The following is a 22,409-nucleotide window of genomic DNA, read 5'->3' on the forward strand; positions in this document are numbered from 1 at the left end:
TTTTTAAATGCAAGGTGTACGGGATTTAGGGTAAAAGTCTTCTTCTGCATATACCCCAAACTCACCATGACAAATGTTTTGTGCATCATTTCAGGGATTATCTGTGTAACTACATGTTGGTGGGACTAGAATTAAGCAACACAGCAAGATGCCACAAGGCAAGTGGAAACAGTGAACAACTAAGGGAGCCACAGGCTCATCTCCCATTATGTTCACTCCAGGGCACTTGAACGAGTGGAAGGATGGGCAGATCAAGCGACCGACCAACCTACCTACTCATACATATACACGAACACAACCATGTACACAGATGTCACACACACCTACACTATTAATCTGACAAGAAGAAACAGCTGAATTTCTGTAAGTTACATATGCATATTCTAAGACTGCTGAATACATTTTATTTTGTGCTTTGCTTTTTAAACTTACCATATTTCAGTATCTTCTCACAATAGAAGTCAAATAGCCTTAGAATTCTGTGTTCCTCCAAAGTTTGAAATCTTTTGGAGGGAGGAGGAGTGGGAGAAGACCCCTGTGACAACATTCTCAATTTCTTCTACATTTATTGATTCATTTTGAGTTTCTATCTTTTCTGAGGTCAATTATGGCCATTTGATTTTCCTAGAAAATTATGCCTTTCATACAGGTTTTCCAATTTATTTGCAATGTTTTGCAAAGCACTCCTTGATGATGCTTTCAATTTCCTCAAATCTTGAGCTATTTCTCCTCAATCATTTATGATCTCTCCTTGAATTTTATTGAAATTTGGCTTTTTAGCCAAATTTTAATCAAAACAAAGCTTATAACTAAAAATCTATCAAGGAACCTGCCCTACATGCAGCCCTTTAAAAGAGAAACTTCCTTGATGACACTGACACAAGTCCTATATAACCCTCCTGGCTGGGCCATGTGCTTTACATCCTGTTCACAGCAACATTATTCATAATAGCCAGAAGGCAGATAAAACCCAAATGTCCATCAACAGATGGATAAACAAAGTGTGGTCTATTCAGCCAATGGAATGTAATTCACCTATAAAAAGGACTGAATTACTGATACATACAACAACATGAAGCACATGGATGAATCTTGAAAACATCATGCTAAGTGGAAGAAGTCAGACACATAAGGCCACACAGTGTATGATCCCATTTATAATTTTACGCTATGCGAACTTTATCTTAATTTTTTTAAATCTCCATTATATATCACACCAACAAGTAACTCCTTGACATTTAAGAGGGGGTGTCCAGAAACCATTGTGAAGCCCCAACTCACAAATATCACTGAGACATACAGTCTCCCCTGTAAAATGAAATCAAGTATAAGAGAAGTGGCCATTCCCCTCCAATCCATTCTCATTTCCCCCTTGATCAGCACTCTCTCATTTGGCTGGAATATAATTTGACAACTCTTCACAGTTACACATGGTGAGCATACGGTGGGCTCCTTGCCATCTCCAAGTTTCACATTCCATTCTTTAAAGCACCACATCTTCTACTTTCTGACTTAGAACCAGCACTTCCTCAGACATCTTTATTTCCATCCTCACACATTCTCCAGAGCTGTTTACACAGAGCCCTGCATCTTGGGCCTCCAGGTTAACTCAGGAAACCAGCCCTGCACATGAAATCTGTGAATGCCAGACATCTGAGCTGCAGTCTTAGTTTCAAACTGACAGCATTTGGTCCTCATTTGCAATTTGTCACACACACAGAGATAACTGTCTTGTTAAAAGGAACATGAAGATGAGAGACGACGTCCTGGAGAGGCTAGTTAAGGACAGAGTTAAGCCTGTATTTGTCTCTAAAAATACAACCCCTTCAAGTAGGTCAGTTCATAGAGGAGAGCAGGGAACAGAGGTGGTTAGGCAGGAGCGGGGAGCTGGAGAGAGGGTGTGCCCCTGGGGGATGCCTTTGTTTGCCATCTTCCACAGAGAGGGCCTCCAACTCATGGAAAGTAGGGATCTGCCCATAGCACTGTGGCCCCTCCTGGTGCAGACACTTTCCCCATTAACCCTCCTTTCACACTTACAAATCTTTTTTTTTTTTAATTTGTTTTATTTATTTATTTTTGGCTGTGTTGGGTCTTCGTTGCTGCGCGCAGGCTTTCTCTAGTTGTGGCGAGCGGGGGCTACTCTTCGTTGTGGTGCACAAGCTTCTCATTGCGGTGGCTTCTCTTGTTGCGGAGCACGGGCTCTAGGCACGTGGGCTTCAGTACCTGTGGCTCGCGGGCTCTAGAGTGCAGGCTCAGTAGTTGTGGCGCACGGGCTTAGTTGCTCCACAGCATGTGGGATCTTCCTGGACCAGCGCTCGAACCTGTGTCCCCTGCGTTATTAACCACTGCGCCACCGGGGAAGCCCACACTTAACAAATCCTAAAAGTTAAGTAGCAACTTCTCAAAGTTACATTTCTAGGAAGTAGCAAAGCCAAAATCCAACAAGCCCAGGTTCTCTGCCTGGTTACCAGGCCGTGAACTCACCCCTCCCCAGAAAGAGCCAGAGTTCTTCTAGTCCCAATAGGCTATTCATCCTCCAGATGGGCTGCAAAATGATTTCCTTCTTCTATTTTAATGTGTTTATTGTGTTTTTAAAAGAATGCCCAGGTCAGACCTCTGAGGGTTGGCGGAGGGATGGCCAGGTCTTTATGCTCTCTTAGGAAAAGTAGTCAGAGATGGATTTAGTAGGGGAGTTTGGCTAAGATGCTTCAGAATCTAAACTCCACATCCAGAGGCTGTTTCCAATACCTTGGACTCTGGGGACAGGGCAAGACGGAGGTGTGTGGGCAGGGCTAAAGAGAAGACTTTCAGCTGATGAGCATAAATCAGAATTCTCACTGAACCCGGTACATGGAAAAGCTGTCAGGTGAGCAGTGATTGAAAAGAGGGGTAAAGATGAAGTCTGGGAACACTGTCAAGGCCAGAGCAAAATATAAATAAAATGTTTGTCACAGGTACAAATCTTAACATTCCGGGCAGAAAGCAATTAAGTGAAACTGTGAAAACATAACAGTTAACCCCAAGAAGACCAGAAGACTTTGTCTACAATGTCATGCAAATTTAATGAGTACAGGATGCAAAGTGCTTCACAGCAGCTACTGAATTATGTAAACTGTGAGCCATTCATCCACAATTCTGCCTTTGGCTATGAGTCCTTATTTGCAGTTTGTCACAAAAACACAAACAAGCCCAACCTTAGGACCCAAGGAAAGGAAAGGGCTGGTAAAGGCAAGAAGAGGGAGAGCTGGCTGGCCTAGGGGACAGCAGAATGCGAATGACAGTGTGACAATGGCATTAGGAGGGCTCTCGATCTCCCTCACAGGGCCATTTTCACTGGCTGAACTGCAATGTCAATTTGGGACTTGGACTTGGCCCCAAGCAGCTTCACTACAAGAAACAATCCACCTTGGTCTATTCTACAGATCTCTTTGGAGCACCTCCCAGGTGGGAAACATAGTCCTAGGGCAAACTTGGTTTCTTCCTCGAGTTTCTACATTTGACTCTGAAAATCCCAAGAAAAGGGAGAACCCACTTGCGTAAGGTTCTTTGCTGCATCCCTGTAGAGAACGCATTCCAAAGCACTGAAGGAGGCGGGTAAGGAGAGTTGTCTGTATTAACAATACCTGCTGCTCAGGCGCCACAGCCTGTGAGTCACAAGCACCATGACCACCCCAGGAAGGAGGCCAGCAGCGGCAAGTCACCCAGCAGTGCAGTGGGCTACAAAGCCCGACCAAGCAAACTGGACTGAGAGCCCGTTCCCTAACACCCACCAATTCTACGGTCAATCCCAAGTGCCTGGCAGCTTGTCTAGAGGCCATGGGGTTCCCTCTCCTTGGGGTGGGCAGGTTGAGCTGTCAGGCACATTTTTGGGAGGAGGCAAGGAGCCTGACTCCAGAATCCTAACCACAACCCCACCAGGAGACACTGCTGCACAGAAGTGTTAGGGTCTGCAAACAGCAGCTGTGCCTAAACCCAAAGGACGAGCTGGCAAATGCCCAAAACACAAACGAAGCTGTCCACTGGCCCTGGCAACCGGCTTCCTCCTCAAACTCTCTCCTCCCACCGTGAGGTAGAATCGTCACTGCAGTTCATTCACGCATGCTCTGAGAGGATGCAGACGACTCTGTGATCAATACGAAGGAAAGGGTGATTGTCACTTAAATTAAAACGCAACAATTATTTCTGCTCTGATGATGGCCCGGGTGGTGAAGTCTTGCTTTGTTTCAGGAAGACACCTGTCCCTACACATATTCCACCTGGCAGGAAACTCTGTGAAAACGCATCTGTCTAACGGTAAAACCAACTTTCATCCCTTGACCGCTTGACAGAGACTTGAGAGGCATGATGAACTGAAGGGAAGGCTGAAATTGAGAACGTGCTACATGCAATGCACCAAATGTCCTGCATGTGGTAACTAAGATTGGTCCCGCGAGGATTAACTGAGGCTGTCCAGCACCTCGGCTTCCCCCACAGCCACTGTATGGGCCGCCTGAGGCCTGGCTGGAGGAGGGCGCATCACAGCAAGGTGCCAAAGGGCACTTCCGTCCCCTTTCGTGGACATGCACACCGGACAAAATGGGCTCAGTCAGGGTCACTTCAGACACCTGCCGGCAGTGGAAGCCTTGCCAAATGTCTTCACCTACCTTAGGAAGTTATCGATATTCCCATTACATTTGTTTTCAAGCCACCCAGGAGAACCGCATTTCAGCCCAAGGAAAGGTGCTGTGGCTTCGCTGGTGGCTTGGAAACTCTTTGGGGAAAGAACAACGGAGAGACAAGACCCTTTGTTTGCCATCTTCCACCAGCCCCAGCCCCTAAATCACACCCTGTACTAAACTGCCAGAACCCCCAATTTGTTAGTAAGTCTTAAAAAGATAAATTCTTCACTGTAGACGCTCAGCTTTATAATCTCCTGCTCCCATCTCCCAATAAAACTTTCAGTTAAGACTTATGTTGAACTGAGTGAGGTTTATTTAACTGCAGGATTTTCAGCTGAAACAACAGTTGGCATTTTTCCTTCAATCTCCCGCAGAAACACAAATTTATGTACCTACAAGGTAATAAGGCAAAGTCTTAAATTTAATCAGAAGAAATATTTCACCCATGGCAAACTGATAAATTATTTAGAAAAGGGCTCAATCGGCCTGTCAAGGAAACCTGGGCCAGATAGTCTGGCAGCTTCAGAAAAAAACATCATCGTCATGGTTTCTCTAAACTCCTTCTTGACCCCAAATCACCTTTATCAAAATGTTTAATCTTTAATAGTTAAAGCTAGAAAAGTAAAGAGGAAAAACCAGAAGGATTTTAACCAGGAAGGATATCAGCTCATCAAGGTATCACTCTTATGATGCTGACAGGTTTTCAGTGGTTGATTTTCTGCACTCCCTGGACGAGATGGAAGTCACAGGATTCCCCAGCCTGCTCCCATCCATGGCAACGTGGAGGCATGCAAAGATTTCTGCAAACACTAATGAAAATGACCTTATTTCCAGTGGCCCAACCTTTGTGAGTCTTGCAGTACAGGACACAGAGAGAGAAAACCAGATCTATGGGTATCTACATCAAAGGTCTAGAAATTTAATAACGTTCCCATTGTTTTATTGCAGATGCAACCAACCTCTCTTTATTACTGCAGAAAACTCGAGAGCCCTGTAGAGTGCAATGAAGTGGTGTGTGTTTTGCTCTGCAATGTTTCAAAGGACCCTGATTTATAGTTAGGAACCAGGCGCCCATGCACAAACATCTGAGCTTGGTGACTGCCTCACATTTTGTGCAAACTCTATGAGGAAGCATGAGGCTGCCACACTCTGAAAACCACACCATCGGATGCCAGGCCTCCCTCCCTCTCCCGTAACCCACGTGAAGGGGTGCAGAACAGAGAAGCGTGCACTTGCACCAGGACACGTGCCATTATTGCCCAGTGAATACTGCACAGCCCCATGACTGATACCAGCGAGCCAGTCAGGCATCCCGCTGCACTGTTACCTTAGGCTTGTCTCCGAAATATATAAGTCCCACTAAGAGTCTGTAGTAGCAACATTTTAAACATTTTTATAGTACTTAAAAATGAATGTAATGGTCTTGGCATTCAAAAAAGAAAATATTAAGGATTCATTGTTGTGTCTGCTTCCTGAATGCAGGCAAAAGATCTCACCCTGTCTGCAGGAACTGCTTCTTTCTAGGCTATAGCTGATACTTTATTCCAATTCTACTTTATAAACCAACCCAGATGGAATCCCACCCCACACTGGTACGCTGGCACCTTTTCCTAGGCATCCAATAATCTGTAAACATTCTCCCTCATCAGCCCTTTGAACTCTCTCCCCTTCAAAAAATTACATTATAGATCTGTTCTTGAAATCTCACTAACTTTAACAAATTTTCTCAGACTAACAACCGTCTACCCAGAGGACTATACTCCTTTGTACTGCTACTGGCCACCCAAGGTTAGCCCTCCCACTATCCTGGGAAGGTAATTTCTCTGTCCTATATGTGATTCTACACTGTCATTTTTGGATCTGCAATCATTTCTCTCTATATAATGTTACCTGCCTTACACGCTAATGCCTCTTCCTGATAGCATGGAAGAGATCTGCTCATAGACAGAAATTTAGATTAAAAATAATAATAATCCTAGTGTAGAAGATTCCATTTACTGTCAGCTAGCATGAACTTACTAATACCTACCAAGCTAAACTAATAATAAAGCTAGCAGTAAATCAACTCTTAGCACACATACACACGCACAAAAATTACACACCACACCAAATGTAATGAACATATAATGTCTTGATATACTAAATATGCATTCTAAAAGACTGTATCTTCTATATAATAATTCTTTAAAAGGAAGAAAGTAATTAAAACAGCAGAGACCCTTCCTATGAAGAATACAATCAGTAGATCTGGTCACGTTCTTTTTTAAACAAATGTGTCTAGCAAAGAGCAAAAGCATAAAGTCAAACCCAGAGGAGGGTCAGAAGTAGCTAAGTCAGAAAGGCATTCTTTTAAATTTTAGTAGTGCTGGTTCTCAACCTTCCATCTGCCAGTGACATCGTGTCTTCCGATATTACCTGTGCACGTTGCCCCATGTGGACGATAAGGTCTGTCTACGCCTCTCACTCACCCCTAAGTGCTTGTCTAGCCTGGAGTACCTTCAAAGTCCTCAAAGAAACTATTTTCTACTGATAACATGCGGCATCTCAACTATTTTTAAAGGAACACACCATCTAAATATCTTTCTGGTCCTCATCCAAGCCCCAAACACACTGTACTCTCAAGAAAAATGCTACTGAATTTTTATATAAACCACCAAGAGGTAACAAATTCAAGGGAGGAAAAAGCAAAGCCTTTAGACATAGATGAAAATCTCCACTAAGAAACTGCCTTCTAAAGAACAAGAGCCCAAGGACTTCCCTGGCGGTCCAGTGGTTAAGATTCCACGCTTCCACTGTAGGGGGCACAGGTTCAATCCCCAGTCAGAGAACTAAGATCCCACATACCACACAGAAGGAAGGGAGGGAGGGAGGAAGGGAGGAAGGAAGGAAGGAAGGAAGGAAAGAAAGAAGGGAGGGGAGGGGAGGGGAAGGGAGGGGGGAAGGAAGGACAAGAGTCCATTACTACTGACTTGAAAAGTTAGAAATGCAAAGCACAAGGACACAGCAGCGGCACAGAGATATTTTGTGACATTAGTCACCTGGCACCATAAGCAACAGTAAAAAAATTACCAAGGGCACCATCACAGGCAGGAACAAATTTATTCCTGGCCATTCTCTGCTCTTGGAATGTAAATAATCCATGAAGAATTCCTAAATCCAGATCACGTGGATAAATAATCCATGAACGAAAATGCCAGACAGGCAAGTGTTTGCTGGTTCTCCAAGACATTCCCATTAGGCTTACGCCCGAAATGGAGAAGCAAAGACCCATGGGAGGCATGCCGGCAAGACCACCTGCTCACCACCCCCTCCTTGTCACGTCCTATAGATAATTCCGGAACCAGCATCACACAAAGCTGTATGGAAAGGCACCTCCATAAACACCCCAGATTTCTAATTTTCTATTAGAATTATTAAATCCTCAAACTAGTTAATGAGAAAGACTAAATAAAATATGTCTTCGGGCGGTTTACAAATAACTTGAGATCTAAAGGCAATCTGACAGAGTTGTTATATTCTATACCACTTTTCTTTTTTAAAAATGTAAGATATAGGCAACAGAAGACACAGTAACTGGTAACTGACTCCCTAAAAAGAACCTTACCTTTTGAATCAAAGGCAAAGCATATAACAGGTGTCACCTTTTGAATGCTGACTGCTTTTTTCCTCAACTATTTGAAAATTGAAGATGGGAGAAATAGCTCTAAGTAGTTGAGGTTGCAGAAAATGACTGAAAATACATTTCCTGTGTAAAATAAAAACCGCGATTTAAGAGTAACATGAAAAACACTTTTACTTTTCCAAATATTTCAGGGGAAAGCGTAGGCAAAATAAATAACAGACCATCCAATTAATGGCTCATACTAGGGCATGTGCTTCATTATGAATCCATGGAGCACATCAACAGACAGAAAGGGGTTGCAAGCCTGCCACGGGGAGTGTCCAATCACTGGATTATATGAGGTGAGGATCTGGATTCAAAGATTGTTTAAAACCAAGAAACTAAATTTCCCTGTAAGAAAGAAAAAGGAAAGCAAATAAAGAACTTACCCTTGGCTGCCAGTTCTCGTACTGCTTCTGTAAATTCGCACCAATGGTTTCCAGGGCTTTCTGAGGACCCATTGACAGAGGATCTGGGAAAGCAATGAGAAGGAGAAAGTTCTTTATTTGTGCATTTCCTCCTTGCTAAATCTCTCTTTCAGAGTTTCCTCTCACACAAGTCACTTCAAAGTCACCTCTGACTAAAGACAACACAACAGGGCTTGAGGTTTACCTGTGTTTAGCCAGACTTATGGAACCGCTAAGGCACCCGAACAGACTGAAAAGCCACAACTCTTCACCTTTCTAGAGAAAATTGTTTTTATTAACATCACTGGCCCCGTGATTGTTTCCTTTCATCCACGTTTGTTATTTCAGCACCTACGGTTCTCTTGCCCTCTTACTGCTTTATCTTGTGCTCCTATTCAGGCCCAGGCTGTGATTCTGTGGAAAAGAGACCCACCCTGTGGACAAGGGGTCCTGTACACCTATTCATTCTGGGTTTACCTATTCACTTCAGGAGGAGCTTCTAGAGCAAATAACTCTAGACCAGCAAGTCCTGAAATTTATCTGGTCTTGAGTCCTTTTCACACTCTAAAATCGTGGAGTGTCCCAAAGAACTTTTGTTTATGTGGCTGTACCTATCGGCATTTACTATATTCAAAATTCAGATGAGAAAATTTTAAAATATATCTTTATTCATTTAAAAGTAATAGCACTCTGTATGAGTCTCTAGATCCATCCACGTCTCTACAAATGACTCAATTTCGTTCCTTTTTACGGCTGAGTAATATTCCACTGTACATAGGTACCACATCTTCTTTATCCATTCATCTGTCGATGGGCATTTAGGTTGCTTCCATGACCTGGCTGTTGTAAATAGTGCTGCAATGAACATTGGGGTGCATGTGTCTTTTTGAAAGATGGTTTTCTCAGGATATGCCCAGTAGTGGGATTGCTGGGTCATATGGTAATTCTATTTTTAGTTTTTTAAGGAACCTCCATACTGTTCTCCATAATGGCTATATCAATTTACATTCCCACCAACGGTTCAAGAGGATTCCCTTTTCTCCACACCCTCTCCAGCATTTGTTGTTTGTAGATTTTCTGATGATGCCCATTCTAACTGGTGTGAGGTGATACCTCGCTGTAGTTTTGATTTGCATTTCTCTAATAATTAGTGATGTTGAGCAGCTTTTCATGTGCTTCTTGGCCATTGTATGTCTTCTTTGGAGAAATGTCTATTTAGGTCTTGTGCCCATTTTTTGATTGGGTTGTTTGTTTCTTTAATATTGAGCTGCATGAGCTGTTTATATATTTTGGAGATTAATCCTTTGTCCATTGATTTGTTTGCAAATATTGCCTCCCATTCTGAGGGTTGATTTTTGTCTTGCTTATAGTTTGCTTTGCAAAAAATTTTAAGTTTCACTAGACCCCATTTGTTTATTTTTGTTTTTATTTCCATTACTCTAGGAGGTGGATCAAAAAAGATCTCGCTGTGATTTATGTCAAAGAGTGTTCTTCCTATGTTTTCCTCTAAGAGTTTTATAGTGTCTGGTCTTACATTTAGGTCTCGAATCCATTTTGAGTTTATTTTTGTGTATGGTGTTAGGAAGTGTTCTAATTTCATTCTTTTACATGTAGCTATCCAGTGTTCCCAGCACCACTTATTGAAGAGACTGTCTTTTCTCCATTGTATATCCTTGCCTCCTTTGTCATAGATTAGTTAACCACAGGTGTGTGGGTTTATCTCTAGGCTTTCTATCCTGTTCCATTGATCTTATATTTCTGTTTTTGTGCCAGTACCATATTGTCTTGATTACTGTAGCTTTGTAGTATAGTCTGAAGTCAGGAGTCTGACTCCTGACTCCTCCAGCTCCACTTTTTCCCCTCAAGACTGCTTTGGCTATTTGTGTCTCCATACAAATTTTAAGATTTTTTTGTTCTAGTTCTGTAAAAAAATGCCACTGGTAATTTGATAGGGGTTGATTGCATTGAATCTGTAGATTGCTTTGGGTAGTATAGTCATTTTCACAATATTGATTCTTCCAATCCAAGAACATGGTATATCCATCTGTTTGTGTCATCTTTGATTTCTTTCATCAGTGTCTTATAGTTCTCTGAGTACAGGTCTTTTACCTCCTTAGGTAGGTTTATTCCTAGGTATTTTATTCTTTTTGTTGCAATGGTGAATGGGATTGTTTCCTTAATTTCTCTTTCGGAATTTTCATCATTAGTGTATAGGAATGCAAGAGATTTCTGTGCATTAATTTTGTATCCTGCAACTTTACCAAATTCATTGATTATCTCTAGTAGTTTTCTGGTGGCATCTTTAGGATTCTCTATGTATAGTATCATGTCATCTGCAAACAGTGACAGTTGTACTTCTTCTTTTCCAATTTGTACTCCTTTTATTTCTTTTTCTTCTCTGATTGCCGTGGCTAGGACTTACAAAACTATGTTGAATAATAGTGGCGAGAGTGGACATCCTTGTCTCGTTCCTGTTCTTAGAGGAAATGCTTTCAGTTTTTCACCATTGAGAATGATGTTTGCTGTGGGTTTGTGGTATATGGCCTTTATTATGTTGAGGTAGGTTCCCTCTATGCCCACTTTCTGGAGAGTTTTTATCATAAATGGGTGTTGAATTTTGTCAAAAGCTTTTTCTGCATCTATTGAGATGATCATATGGTTTTTCATCTTCAAGTTGTTAATATGGTATATCACGTTGATTGATTTGCGTACATTGAAGAATCCTCCATCCCTGGAAGAAATCCCACTTGATCATGGTGAATGATCCTTTTAATGTGTTGTTGGATTATGTTTCCTAGTATTTTGTTGAGGATTTTTGCATCTATATTCATCAGTGATATTGGTCTGTAATTTTCTTTTTTTGTAGTATCTTTGTCTGGTTTTGGTATAAGGGTGATGGTGGCCTTGTAGAATGAGTTTGGGAGTGTTCTTTCCTCTGCAATTTTTGGGAAGAGTTTGAGAAGGATGGGTGTTAGCCCTTCTCTAAATGTTTGATAGAATTCATCTGTGAAGCCACCTGGTCCTGGACTTTTGTTTATTGTAAGTTTTTTTAAATCACAGTTTCAATTTCATTACTTGTGATAGGTCTGTTTATATTTTCTATTTCTTCCTGGTTCAGTCTTGGAAGGTTACACCTTTCTAAGAATTTGTCCATTTCTTCCAGGTTGTCCATTTTATTGGTATAGAGTTGCTTGTAGTAGTCTCTTATGATGCTTCGTATTTCTGTGGTGTCCACTGTAACTTCTCCTTTTTTTTTTTTTTTTTTTTTGTGGTACGCGAGCCTCTCACTGTTGTGGCCTTTCCCGTTGTGGAGCACAGGCTCCGGACGCGCAGGCTCAGCGGCCATGGCTCACGGGCCCAGCCGCTCTGCGGCATGTGGGATCTTCCCGGACCGGGCACGAACCCGTGTCCCCTGCATCGGCAGGCGGACTCTCAACCACTGCGCCACCAGGGAAGCCCCACTTCTCCTTTTTCATTTCTAATTTTATTGATTTGAGTCCTCTCCCTCTTTTTCTTGATGAGTCTGGCTAAAGGGTTATCTATTTTGTTTATCTTCTCAAAGAACCAGCTTTTAGTTTTATTGATCTTTGCTATTGTTTTCTTTGTTTCTATTTCATTTATTTCTGCTCTGATCTTTATGATTTCTTTCCTTCTACTAATTTTGGGTTTTGTTTGTTCTTCTTTCTCTAGTGCCTTTAGGTGTAAGGTTACATTGTTTATTTGAGATTTTTCTTGTTTCTTGAGGTAGGGTCATATTGCTATAAACTCTCTTAGAACTGCTTTTGCCGCACCCCATGGGTTTTGGATCGTTGTGTTTTCATTGTAATTTGTCTCTAGACATTTTTTGATTTCCTCTTTGATTTCTTCAGTGATCTCTTGGTTATTTAGTAACACATTGTTTAGCCTCCATGTGTTTGTGTTTTTTAATGTTTCTTTCCCTGTAATTGCTTTCTAATCTCATAGCACTGTGCTCAGAGAAGATGCTTGATATAATTTCAATTTTCTTAAATTTACTGAGGCTTGATTTGTGACCCAAGATGTGATCTATCCTGGAGAATGTTCCGTGTGCACTTGAGAAGAAAGCGTAATATAGGACATTATAGGATGGAATGTCCTATAAATGTCAATTAAATCTATCTGGTCTATTGTATCATTTAAAGCTTGTGTTTCATTAATTTTCTGTCTGGATGAACTGTCCATTGGTGTAAGTGAGGTGTTAAAAGTCCCCCACTATTATTGTGTTACTGTCGATTTCCTCTTTTATAGCTGTTAGCAGTTGCCTTATGTATTGAGGTGCTCCAATGTTGCGTGCATATATATTTATAATTGTTATATCTTCTTCTTGGATTGATCCCTTGATCATTATGTAGTGTCCTTCCTTGTCTCTTGGAACATTGTTTATTTTAAAGTCTATTTTATCTTATATGAGTATTGCTACTCCAGCTTTCTTTTGATTTCCATTTGCATGGAATATCTTTTTCCATCCCCTTACTTTCAGTCTGTATGTGTCCCTAGGTCTGAAGTGGGTCTCTTGTAGGTAGTATATATATGGGTCTTGTTTTGGTATCCATTCAGTGAGCCTGTGTCTTTTGGTTGAAGCATTTAATCCATTCACGTTTAAGGTAATTATCGATATGTATGTTCCTATTATCATTTTCTTAATTGTTACTGGTTTGTTTTTGTAGGTCCTTTCCTTCTCTTGTGTTTCCCACTTAGAGAAGTTCCTTTAGCATTTGCTGTAGAGCTGGTTTGGTAGTGCTGAATTCTCTTAGCTTTTGCTTGTGTGTAAAACTTTTGATTTCTCTGTCGAATATGAATAAGATCCTTGCCGGGTAGAGTAATCTTGGTTGTAGGTTCTTCCCTTTCATCACTTTAAATATATCGTGCCACTCCCTTCTGGCTTGTAGAGTTTCTGCTGAGATACCAGCTGTTAACCTTATGGGAGTTCCCTTGTATGTTGTCATTTTTCCCTTGTTGCTTTCAATAATTTTTCTTTGTCATTAATTTTTGTTAATTTGATTACTATGTGTCTCAGCATGTTTCTCCTTGGGTTTATCCTGCCTGGGACTCTCTGTGCTTCCTGGACTTGGGTGGCTATCTCATTTCCCATGTTAGGGAACTTTTCGACTATAATCTCTTCAAATATTTTCTCGGGTCCTTTCTCTCTCTCTTCTCCTTCTGGGACCCCTATAATGTGAATGTTGGTGCATTTAATGTTGTCCCAGAGGTCTCTTAGGCTGTCTTCATTTCTTTGCATTCTTCTTTCTTTATCCTGTTCCACGGCAATGAATTCCACCATTCTGTCTTCCAGGTCACTTATCCGTTCTTCTGCCTCAGTTATTCTGCTATTGATTCCTTCTAGTATATTTTTCATTTCAGCTATTGTATTGTTCATCTCTGTTTGTTCTTTAATTCTTCTAGGTGTTTGTTCTTTAATTCTTCTAGGTCTTTGTTAAACATTTCTTGCATCTTCCCCATCTTTGCCTCCATTCTTTTTCCGAAGTCCTGGATCATCTTCACTATCATTATTCTGAATTCTTTTTCTGGAAGGTTGCCTATCTCCACTTCATTTAGTTGTTTTTCTGGGGTTTTATCTTGTTCCTTCATCTGGTACAAAGTCCTCTGCCTTTTCATTTTGTCTATCTTCCTGTGAATGTGGTTTTCCTTCCACAGGCTGCAGAATTGTAGCTCTTCTTGCTTCTGCTGTCTGCCCTCTGGTGGATGAGGCTATCTAAGAGGCTTGTGCAAGCTTCCTGATGAAAGGGACTGGTAGTGGGTAGAGCTGGCTGTTGCTCTGGTGGGCAGAGCTCAGTAAAACTTTAATCCACTCGTCTGCTGATGGGTGGGGCTGAGTTCCCTCCCTGTTGGTTGTTTGGCCTGAGGTGACCCAGCACTGGAGCCTACCGGACTCTTTGGTGGGGCTAATGGCAGACTCTGGGAGGGCTCATGCCAAGGAGTACTTCCCAGAACTTCTGCTGCCAGTGTCCCACGGCGAGCCACAGCCACCCCCTGCCTCTGCAGGAGACCCTCCAACACTAGCAGGTAGGTCCGGTTCAGTCTCCTATGGGGTCACTGCTCCTTCTCCTGGGTCCCGATGCACACACTACTTTGTGTGTGCCCTCCAAGAGTGGAGTCTCTGTTTCCCCCAGTCCTGTCAAAGTCCTGCAATCAAATCCCACTAGCCTTCAAAGTCTGATTCTCTAGGAATTTCTCCTCCCGTTGCCGGACCCCAGGTTGGGAAGCCTGAGGTGGGGCTCAGAACCTTCACTCCAGTGGGTGGATTTCTGTGGTATAAGTGTTCTCCAGTTTGTGAGTCAACCACCCAGCAGTTATGGGATTTGATTTTATTGTGATTGCACCCCTCCTACCATCTCATTGTGGTTTCCCCTTTGTCTTTGGATGTGGGATATCTTTTTTGGTGAGTTCCAGTGTCTTCCTGTCGATGACTGTTCAGCAGTTAGTTGTGATTCCGGTGCTCTCGCAAGAGGGAGTGAGAGGCCAATAACATCTTAATGTTATTACAACATAGTCTCAACCCCGTGGATCCTTGAAGGGGTCTCAGGAACCCCCAGTGGTCCACAGACCACACTTTAACAGCTGTAGGAAACTTTTCAACAGTGTCTCTAATTTCAATCAGAAAGCATTTTTTTCAAAGGAAGAGGTTAGACTACTGGATAGGTAGAATACTTAAGTCTTTTATCTAATTCTCCTCCAAACTGTGACTAATTCTTCCACTCTATGTTCTGGATTCCAGACCGTTCCACTTTCTCAGACACTAAACTCCATGCTCTAGGATATTCAGCCTCTCCCTTTTAACCAGAGCATTCCCATGGGCTTCTTTAAACTCAAAGTTATACATATATACTTGGCTTAAGGCAGATAGCATCACAAGGCTTTCAACAAAACAGCAGCAGTCCTGCCCCTCTGTAAGGCCAACTGGCCTGAGGCAGGGGAACACAATCAGATTCACAGGTTGCATCAGAACGAAATTCTCTGGACCACCCAGTTCCAGAAACTGCCCTGGAGACATTCCAGACCACCCAGTTCCAGGAACTGACCTGGGGATTTTGAAACCAGCCCAGCCTTCCCGCCTTTCCAGGGGCGGGATTAACGGTCCCCCAGGATACCCGAAAAGACCACCAAATAAGGAATACCCTGCGCCCTCCCAGATTCACCACACCCCTTTCCCTTCTTCCCCTATAAAATCTTGCCCAACCCTCGCCCGGGCACGACTTCTCTGGCCCCCTTTCTCTCGGACCAGTGAACCTCGCCTGGGAGCGCTCCCTAATAAAGCTCACTTGAAGTTTTCCTCTGTTTCGTGGTGCCGTTTGTTAAGATCCAACCTTACACCCCTCCATCCACATCCCAAGCCTCACTTCTCAGAGGACAGAACTGTCCTCTCTTCAGCCACCATCCCACTCCCCCATTCCCTATTCTCCCAACATAACCACATCACATTTTTATTAAATTAATATTCAGTGTTTTACATTAGTAATGCCTATGGAAATATTATTCAATGCTGAGCCAAGTAGTGTATGAAAATGACGTCTTTCTTGAATTGTTTTTCAGTCTCCTTGTTTTCCATGTATTAATACTAACTCTGCCCCAACTCTCCCTCTCAATATACTATCCCTCTCAAATACTATCTTCCACAAAGTATATCAGCTCATCTCTCCTCTCCTCCTGGCCACCGCTGAACAATCCCGCCCAGGTAGAGAATTCGAGATTCCTCTTTGTAGAAATGGAATGACTCCCAAGAAAGGAGCCTAAAGGGACTGGGGGACAATAACAAAAGGTCTAATGTTAGTGTCATCAGAGTCTCAGAAAGAGAAAAGTAAGTGGAGAGCTCAAAAAGTAGTTTAAGATATAATGCCTGTTAACTTCCCCAATTTGGTCAGCGATGTAAACTAACAGATTCCAGAAGCTCAGGGAACCACAAACAGGATTAACCCAAGGACACCCTGACACATCATAATCCAATTGTTAAAAAACAAAAGACAGGGAATTCCCTGGCAGTCCAGTAGTTAGGACTCTCACTGCCGGGGTCTGGGTTCGATCCCTGGTCAGGGAACTAAGATCCCACAAGCCGCATGGCACCACAAAAAAAAAAAAAAAAGAAAGACAAAGAAAAATCCATAGAGAAAAATCAGATCACAAACACAGAATCAGGAATGGGAAAAGCTCTGGATTTCCCAACAGCATTATAAGCTGGACAAAATAGAGCAATGCCTTCAAATCCTCTGTGAAAATAATTTCAACCTGATATTCAAGTCTGAGGGTAAAATACAGGTCTTTTCAGACATGTAAACACAAAACCTGTATCTCATGTTCCTCTTCTTGGGAAACAGGCCACAAAAGAAGGCAACAAAGGATCCAGGAAATGAGAGAGACAGTGAGAAACAGACAGAGAGAAACAGAAAAAGAAAAAACACAAGTCACCCATGTACCAGATCCAGAGACCAAGGAGCCCAACAGGAGCTAGAGGAGTGTTTTTTAAAAAAGTAACAGATTATCTGAGCACTGGAAAAAATATTGATAGCATTTGACAGATGTACTGGAATATACGTAAAAAATAAAATAAACTCATAAGTTCACAGAAAATTTAGCAAATTTGTAACTACAGGGGAAAAGGTTATATATACATGTATAGACAAGAAAGGACTCAATCAGAGTAGCCCCTCAGGGAAGGGTGGGAGCAGGACAGAGCTCTTTCTTAATCTACCTTTTAGTACTATTTGAATTTTAAGATATGCATATGTTACCTTGATAAAAATAAAATAACACAAAAATGAATTATAAAATTAAGTAACAGGACTTTGGAGTTGGAAGGGGCCTTTACCATGGACATGTCAAAGTCATCAAGGACTCTTCATAGAGATGCCAGGCCCCACCCTGGAAAGTCTAATTCAATAGCTTCAGAAGAGGCCAGTGACCTGATGAGCAGCTCTGGCTGAGGGAAACCTGGTGAAAATTGGGTTGTAACTAACTTATCTGGAAGAATTATGGTAAACTTGTTTTAATCCATAACTAAAGAAATTAGATGTTAATCTTTAGCTCTCTCTGATATGGCAGGAACAGAGTGTTAAGGTCTCAAAAGAATTATAATGACAGCAATCAACGCTGCTTTAATCTGAATCACAAGACTGGCAAGAGACAGGAATGAATTGGGATCTGAAAAGTTAAAATTAAGGGCCACCTAAGTGCATAGGGAAGGGAAACAGAGCAAAGGGAACCAAAGCAAAGGGAAGCAGAAAACAGCTTCAACAAACTGAAGCCGTCAAATAGCTGGTCATGTCCTGTGAATGATGACCAACAGAGTAAATGTCAGAGCTGGTCTGAACACGTCTAATTCATGCATCCACACTTCCATGCAGTGCCCTTGTGGTCAGCACTCTGGCCATAGGCAACCTATGGCTAAGAGAACAGAAGTGGTTTTCTCTGTAAAAAGATAAAGGCCTGCCCAGGAATCACATTGATCAGTGGCAGCTCTTAGGCACATCCTCTAAAGAACCAGGACAAAGGCAAAGGGAGGGAGGGAGTTCCAAAGGCCCAGAGTGCAGGGAGGACGAAAACTACACCTCCTCCTCGGACTTCACCCTCTGGAAAGCCCAGGCCCCCACCTGCCCCTTCCTCCCCGCATTGTTCCCAGCAAGGGCATGTGGAAAGCATGTGGGAGCTGGAGAGAGGCACACCACACTTCTCTGTGCACCTCACCGACGGCCCAACAGACACTGGAGCCTCATCAGTAGTGGTGGCCGACAGCAGCACCCACTCTTCTTCCCCTGGTCTCGGATCAAAATACCACCACCCAAGGGAGGAGCAGGGGCAGCTACCGGCCAACCATCAGGCTGTGATCAACTAAGTGAGGCTGTCACATCTGACCCACTGGGAATCCCTGCGGTCAATTAGTTTTATGGTTTCTTCCCAAGAATATGACAGTGAGTGGGAGAGGGGAGGTGAAGAGAGGGAAAGAATGAGGATGACTAAAATGGTGCATTTAATACTACATTTACTAAAATAAACAACTAAATAACTTAAGTAAACTAAAATTAAATTCCTGGGTGGATACTGCTGACAATGTTATCAATCTGATGTAGGGTGAAGTGGACAGAACATAAATTTAAAATTGTAGTTCTGTCTTAATAAAACACTTCTCTTCTAATGCCTTCACGGGTTTCTACTTAATGAATGAAGTGAATTAGTGAGTGAGTGAGTGGGTGGGTGGGTGGATAGATGGATGGAAAGAAAAGTAGATGGCAATTGGCATTTGTATAAAATTTTAGCTCTTGATAAATCTCCCTGCCTGCAAGCTTTTCAGCATAACCCTCTGTATTTCATAACTCTTAGAACTTCACAATGACATGGACTTAGTCCAACCCACCTCATAACAAAGAAGAGAAAGCTGAAGCTTAAAGCGGTCAAATGACTTAGTCCAAGGTCACAAAGGTTCCTGGTGGTGCTGGCATTCAGCCAGCCCAAAAAGTGGAGCCTTTTTTACCTCCCCATCTTCTTCACATTTATACAACCCGACTACCATGTCCTATCCAATTTTCCTTCAAAAGACCCTGTGTCCCATCACTGCAACTACGTTGGTCACTACGTGATGGTCACTACAACCATCAGCTACGACTGTATCGGTCCAACCAGCAGCACCTTGTGTTGACACTACTGAGACTCCCTGCTCCCAGCCAGCTCCTGAAGACGCTGCAGGGAGCAGAGGGCAGAGGCCAGGGAGCGCAGTAGGGCTCACTGCCCTATCTCCTCAACCCACTGACCTGTCTTCTCTCAACAGACCAGCAGAGTGCATCCTTCTAAAATAACACTTCTATGATGTCACTCCCCCAAAAGGCCTATAGTGCCTCCTGAATGCTCCCATTTAGATAACATGCAAAATCAGCGGAGATAACAGGCGCTGTCAATACAGTGGAGCCCCGGGCCTGGGTGACTAGAAGGTGACAAGAGACAAGATGGGCTTCCAGGCTGCTGATAATATTGTTTCTTGATCTGGGTCTGATCAGTTTGGGAAAAGTTATCAACTACATATTTGAATCAGTGCATCTTCCTGAACGTATGCTATCCTTCAGTACAAATTGAAATTTTAGAAACATGTAGAGCTCACTGCTCAAGGAACGTTTGTACTTCTTTGTAGCTTGTATTTAGTGGACATTTCCTAAGTATTTGTTCATCGACTTATTAACTGAGCACTGCCTCCCAGATCAAGTGCAAATTTCTTTATATGTCTTTCAAGGACTCTGCCACTAATCAGTTGTGTAACTAATTTTTGCTTGAGAAAGTACTTAATGGCAAAAAGGCCACTGAAATCAGAAACGGTTTTTAATGGCTCTGTATTCTATTAGCCATAACATCATCTACATACATTTTATAAGTAGTAGCACACAGAGTGACAGGCATTTCATCTCACTGAGCTCAAGGACAGAGCTGGGAGCCCCTCAGCTGTATGCACCGTGGCAGTAACGCTCTGGCTAATGGCCCAACCCCGATCCTCCCAGTACCTGAGGGTCCTAGGAAGGGAGCCAGAATCCTGCAGGAGCCTTCTCTACAATTAAGCCCCATCCTAACCACTCAACCTCCCTCCCCAAATATCCACAAGTAGACCAGGTCCCTGTTGTCTTTTGCTGTGTTGTATACAAACACCAAGAGCTGGATGTGTTCTCAAAAGAGCTGAGGGGGTGGTTGGGACGCCCTGTTTTAAGTATGGGCCTCGCTGTTTACACAAAAGTCACTTTGCACAGTAGAGAGGAAGGGAGGCTCCGAGCAGTTACACAGTCCTCCTTTGGGGGAAACCCAGACACTACTACAAGAGGCTGGTGTCACCGAACAGAGAAAACAGGGTTTAAACCAGGAGCCCCTTAGAGCAAGGGTCCCAGGTGCAGGCATGGGGCATGCCCCAGCATCCAGCAGCAGGGCCCGGGCGAGCCCAGCAAGCACTCCCAGGGCTCGGTCCCCACTGCCAGGCTCCTTCTCTTCCCGGGGTCCTTCACTCTCACCTCCCGTGCAGCCCCCCCAACCCGTGTGGCCCATTCCAACTCCCCCACATCTGCTGAGCTCGAGGGGTCTGTCTCCCTTGCTCTCGTCTTGTCTCCAGCGAAATCCCAAGGATCACGACCTACATTTCTTCTGTGTATACCTCTACACTTAACACGTAGATCTCTACTTAACAAACATCTGTTGACCAACTCGACTATCTCTCAAGCCCAAGTCTGATGTAAGAATCAGATGACAGTCTGTGAAAGTGTCTGTAAAACCAAGAGCGACACGCAAAGGCCTACCACCACTATTTTTAGCTCATCAACACAGGTCTCTTAATGCCCACTTGTGTGGAGGGAAGAAGAAAATGCTTTTCTCTAAGGAATAAGGGAAACAAAGCAAAGTGCCTCCCAAATATTTCCTTAGGATAACCAAATTCCCAAGCATCCGACAAACCCATAGCCTTCTTACCTGTAATACACGGCTACCATTAGCTAGGCATAAAAGACATCAAGGCTAAATTATACTCCCTCCTGTTCAGCACTCAGCTCATCTACACTGTTTTAAAACACAGATTCCTCCAGCAGGTATAGGAGCACCGTTCTTTAGAGGGATTGTTTTTACTTTAATGTGGGGCCATAAAACAAAACAGCTTCCCCCCTGCTTCCCTGAGTGTCACCTCCAAGAAATAGAACAGCATCTTATTATCTACAGGAACAGAGGGGTGGGGCGGGGTGGGGCGGGGAGAGGCGTTTAGCTCCCGGACCACTCCTACGGCCTCATGTCTGCATACACACTCCTGCCGGGCTACTCAGGGCCTGTGCACCTTTCCTCCTCCCTCAGCCGGAGCTCGGAAGCCGGGCCTTGGCTGTGCAACAGTCCAGCAGGGAGGGCAGGCCATCACTGCAGAGTACTGTGGTACAACCTCTACTCGCTTGTTCTGGCACCACACGAAAACCTAAAGGGCCGCTTCAGGGACTCTTACATCCTCTGAGCCTCTGGAAGTAGGATTCTCCCCAACGTGTATGGAGACTGTGCACACACAGGTACACAAAAAGGGACTGGAAAGTAAGAATCTGTCTATTTCTCAAGCTCCCAGACCCCTTGTCCCTGAGATCAGGGCAGTTTCAACCAGCACAGTCTCACCAGTTTGATGTGTGTCTGCAGCCATAAAGCAATCAACTCGTAATCCCTACCCAGCCCTGTGCACAGAAGCACAGGGTTCTTTCCCCTCTCTTTTGGGGAGAGCACACAGAACGGAGCAGAGGTAGCACAGACGCAGGAAGAGCTCAAGCTCCCACCCTGCACCTTGGCCTGCTGGGTGGGGTGGGGAGGCGGGTGCAGGCCCGTGGGGGCTGCTCCTGGCTGAGGGCAGTCCCCATGCTAAGCCCAGTTCACGCTCCAGTTAATCGCCCTCCAGCCAAAAGATGGGCGCCATCATCAGCTCCATTTTGCAGATGAGGAAACTAAGGCCCCAAATGGTTAAGGAACTCACTGAGTGAAACAGCTGGAATGAATAAGCTGGGGTCTTGACGAGTGCAAAACCTTTTGAATTCTGCTGACAGAGCACAAAATGCTAAGACCACATATAAAACATCGATTGGTTGCCTTCTAAACAGAAACAGCTTTTTAGGTTATATGAGGGCACCAACTCCTGCAGGGGGTCTTCCTAGGGACTCCTTCCCCACCCATGAC

At 43.5% G+C, this 22,409-nt stretch overlaps 1 protein-coding gene across 4 annotated transcripts in view; it reads right to left on the reverse strand.

Annotated features, from left to right (window-relative positions):
• Window positions 1–22,409, reverse strand: part of RPTOR (regulatory associated protein of MTOR complex 1) — a 347,367-nt gene that overhangs the window by 240,105 nt on the left and 84,853 nt on the right. For all 4 annotated transcript variants that reach the window (XM_073798118.1, XM_033847372.2, XM_033847375.2 and 1 more), the window contains exon 3: window positions 8,709–8,791. In XM_073798118.1, coding sequence (XP_073654219.1) covers window positions 8,709–8,791 — 83 coding nt within the window. The remainder of the gene's footprint in view (window positions 1–8,708; window positions 8,792–22,409) is intronic.

The sequence above is a fragment of the Tursiops truncatus genome, chromosome 20, assembly GCF_011762595.2.
Source record: "Tursiops truncatus isolate mTurTru1 chromosome 20, mTurTru1.mat.Y, whole genome shotgun sequence".
NCBI lineage: Eukaryota > Metazoa > Chordata > Mammalia > Artiodactyla > Delphinidae > Tursiops > Tursiops truncatus.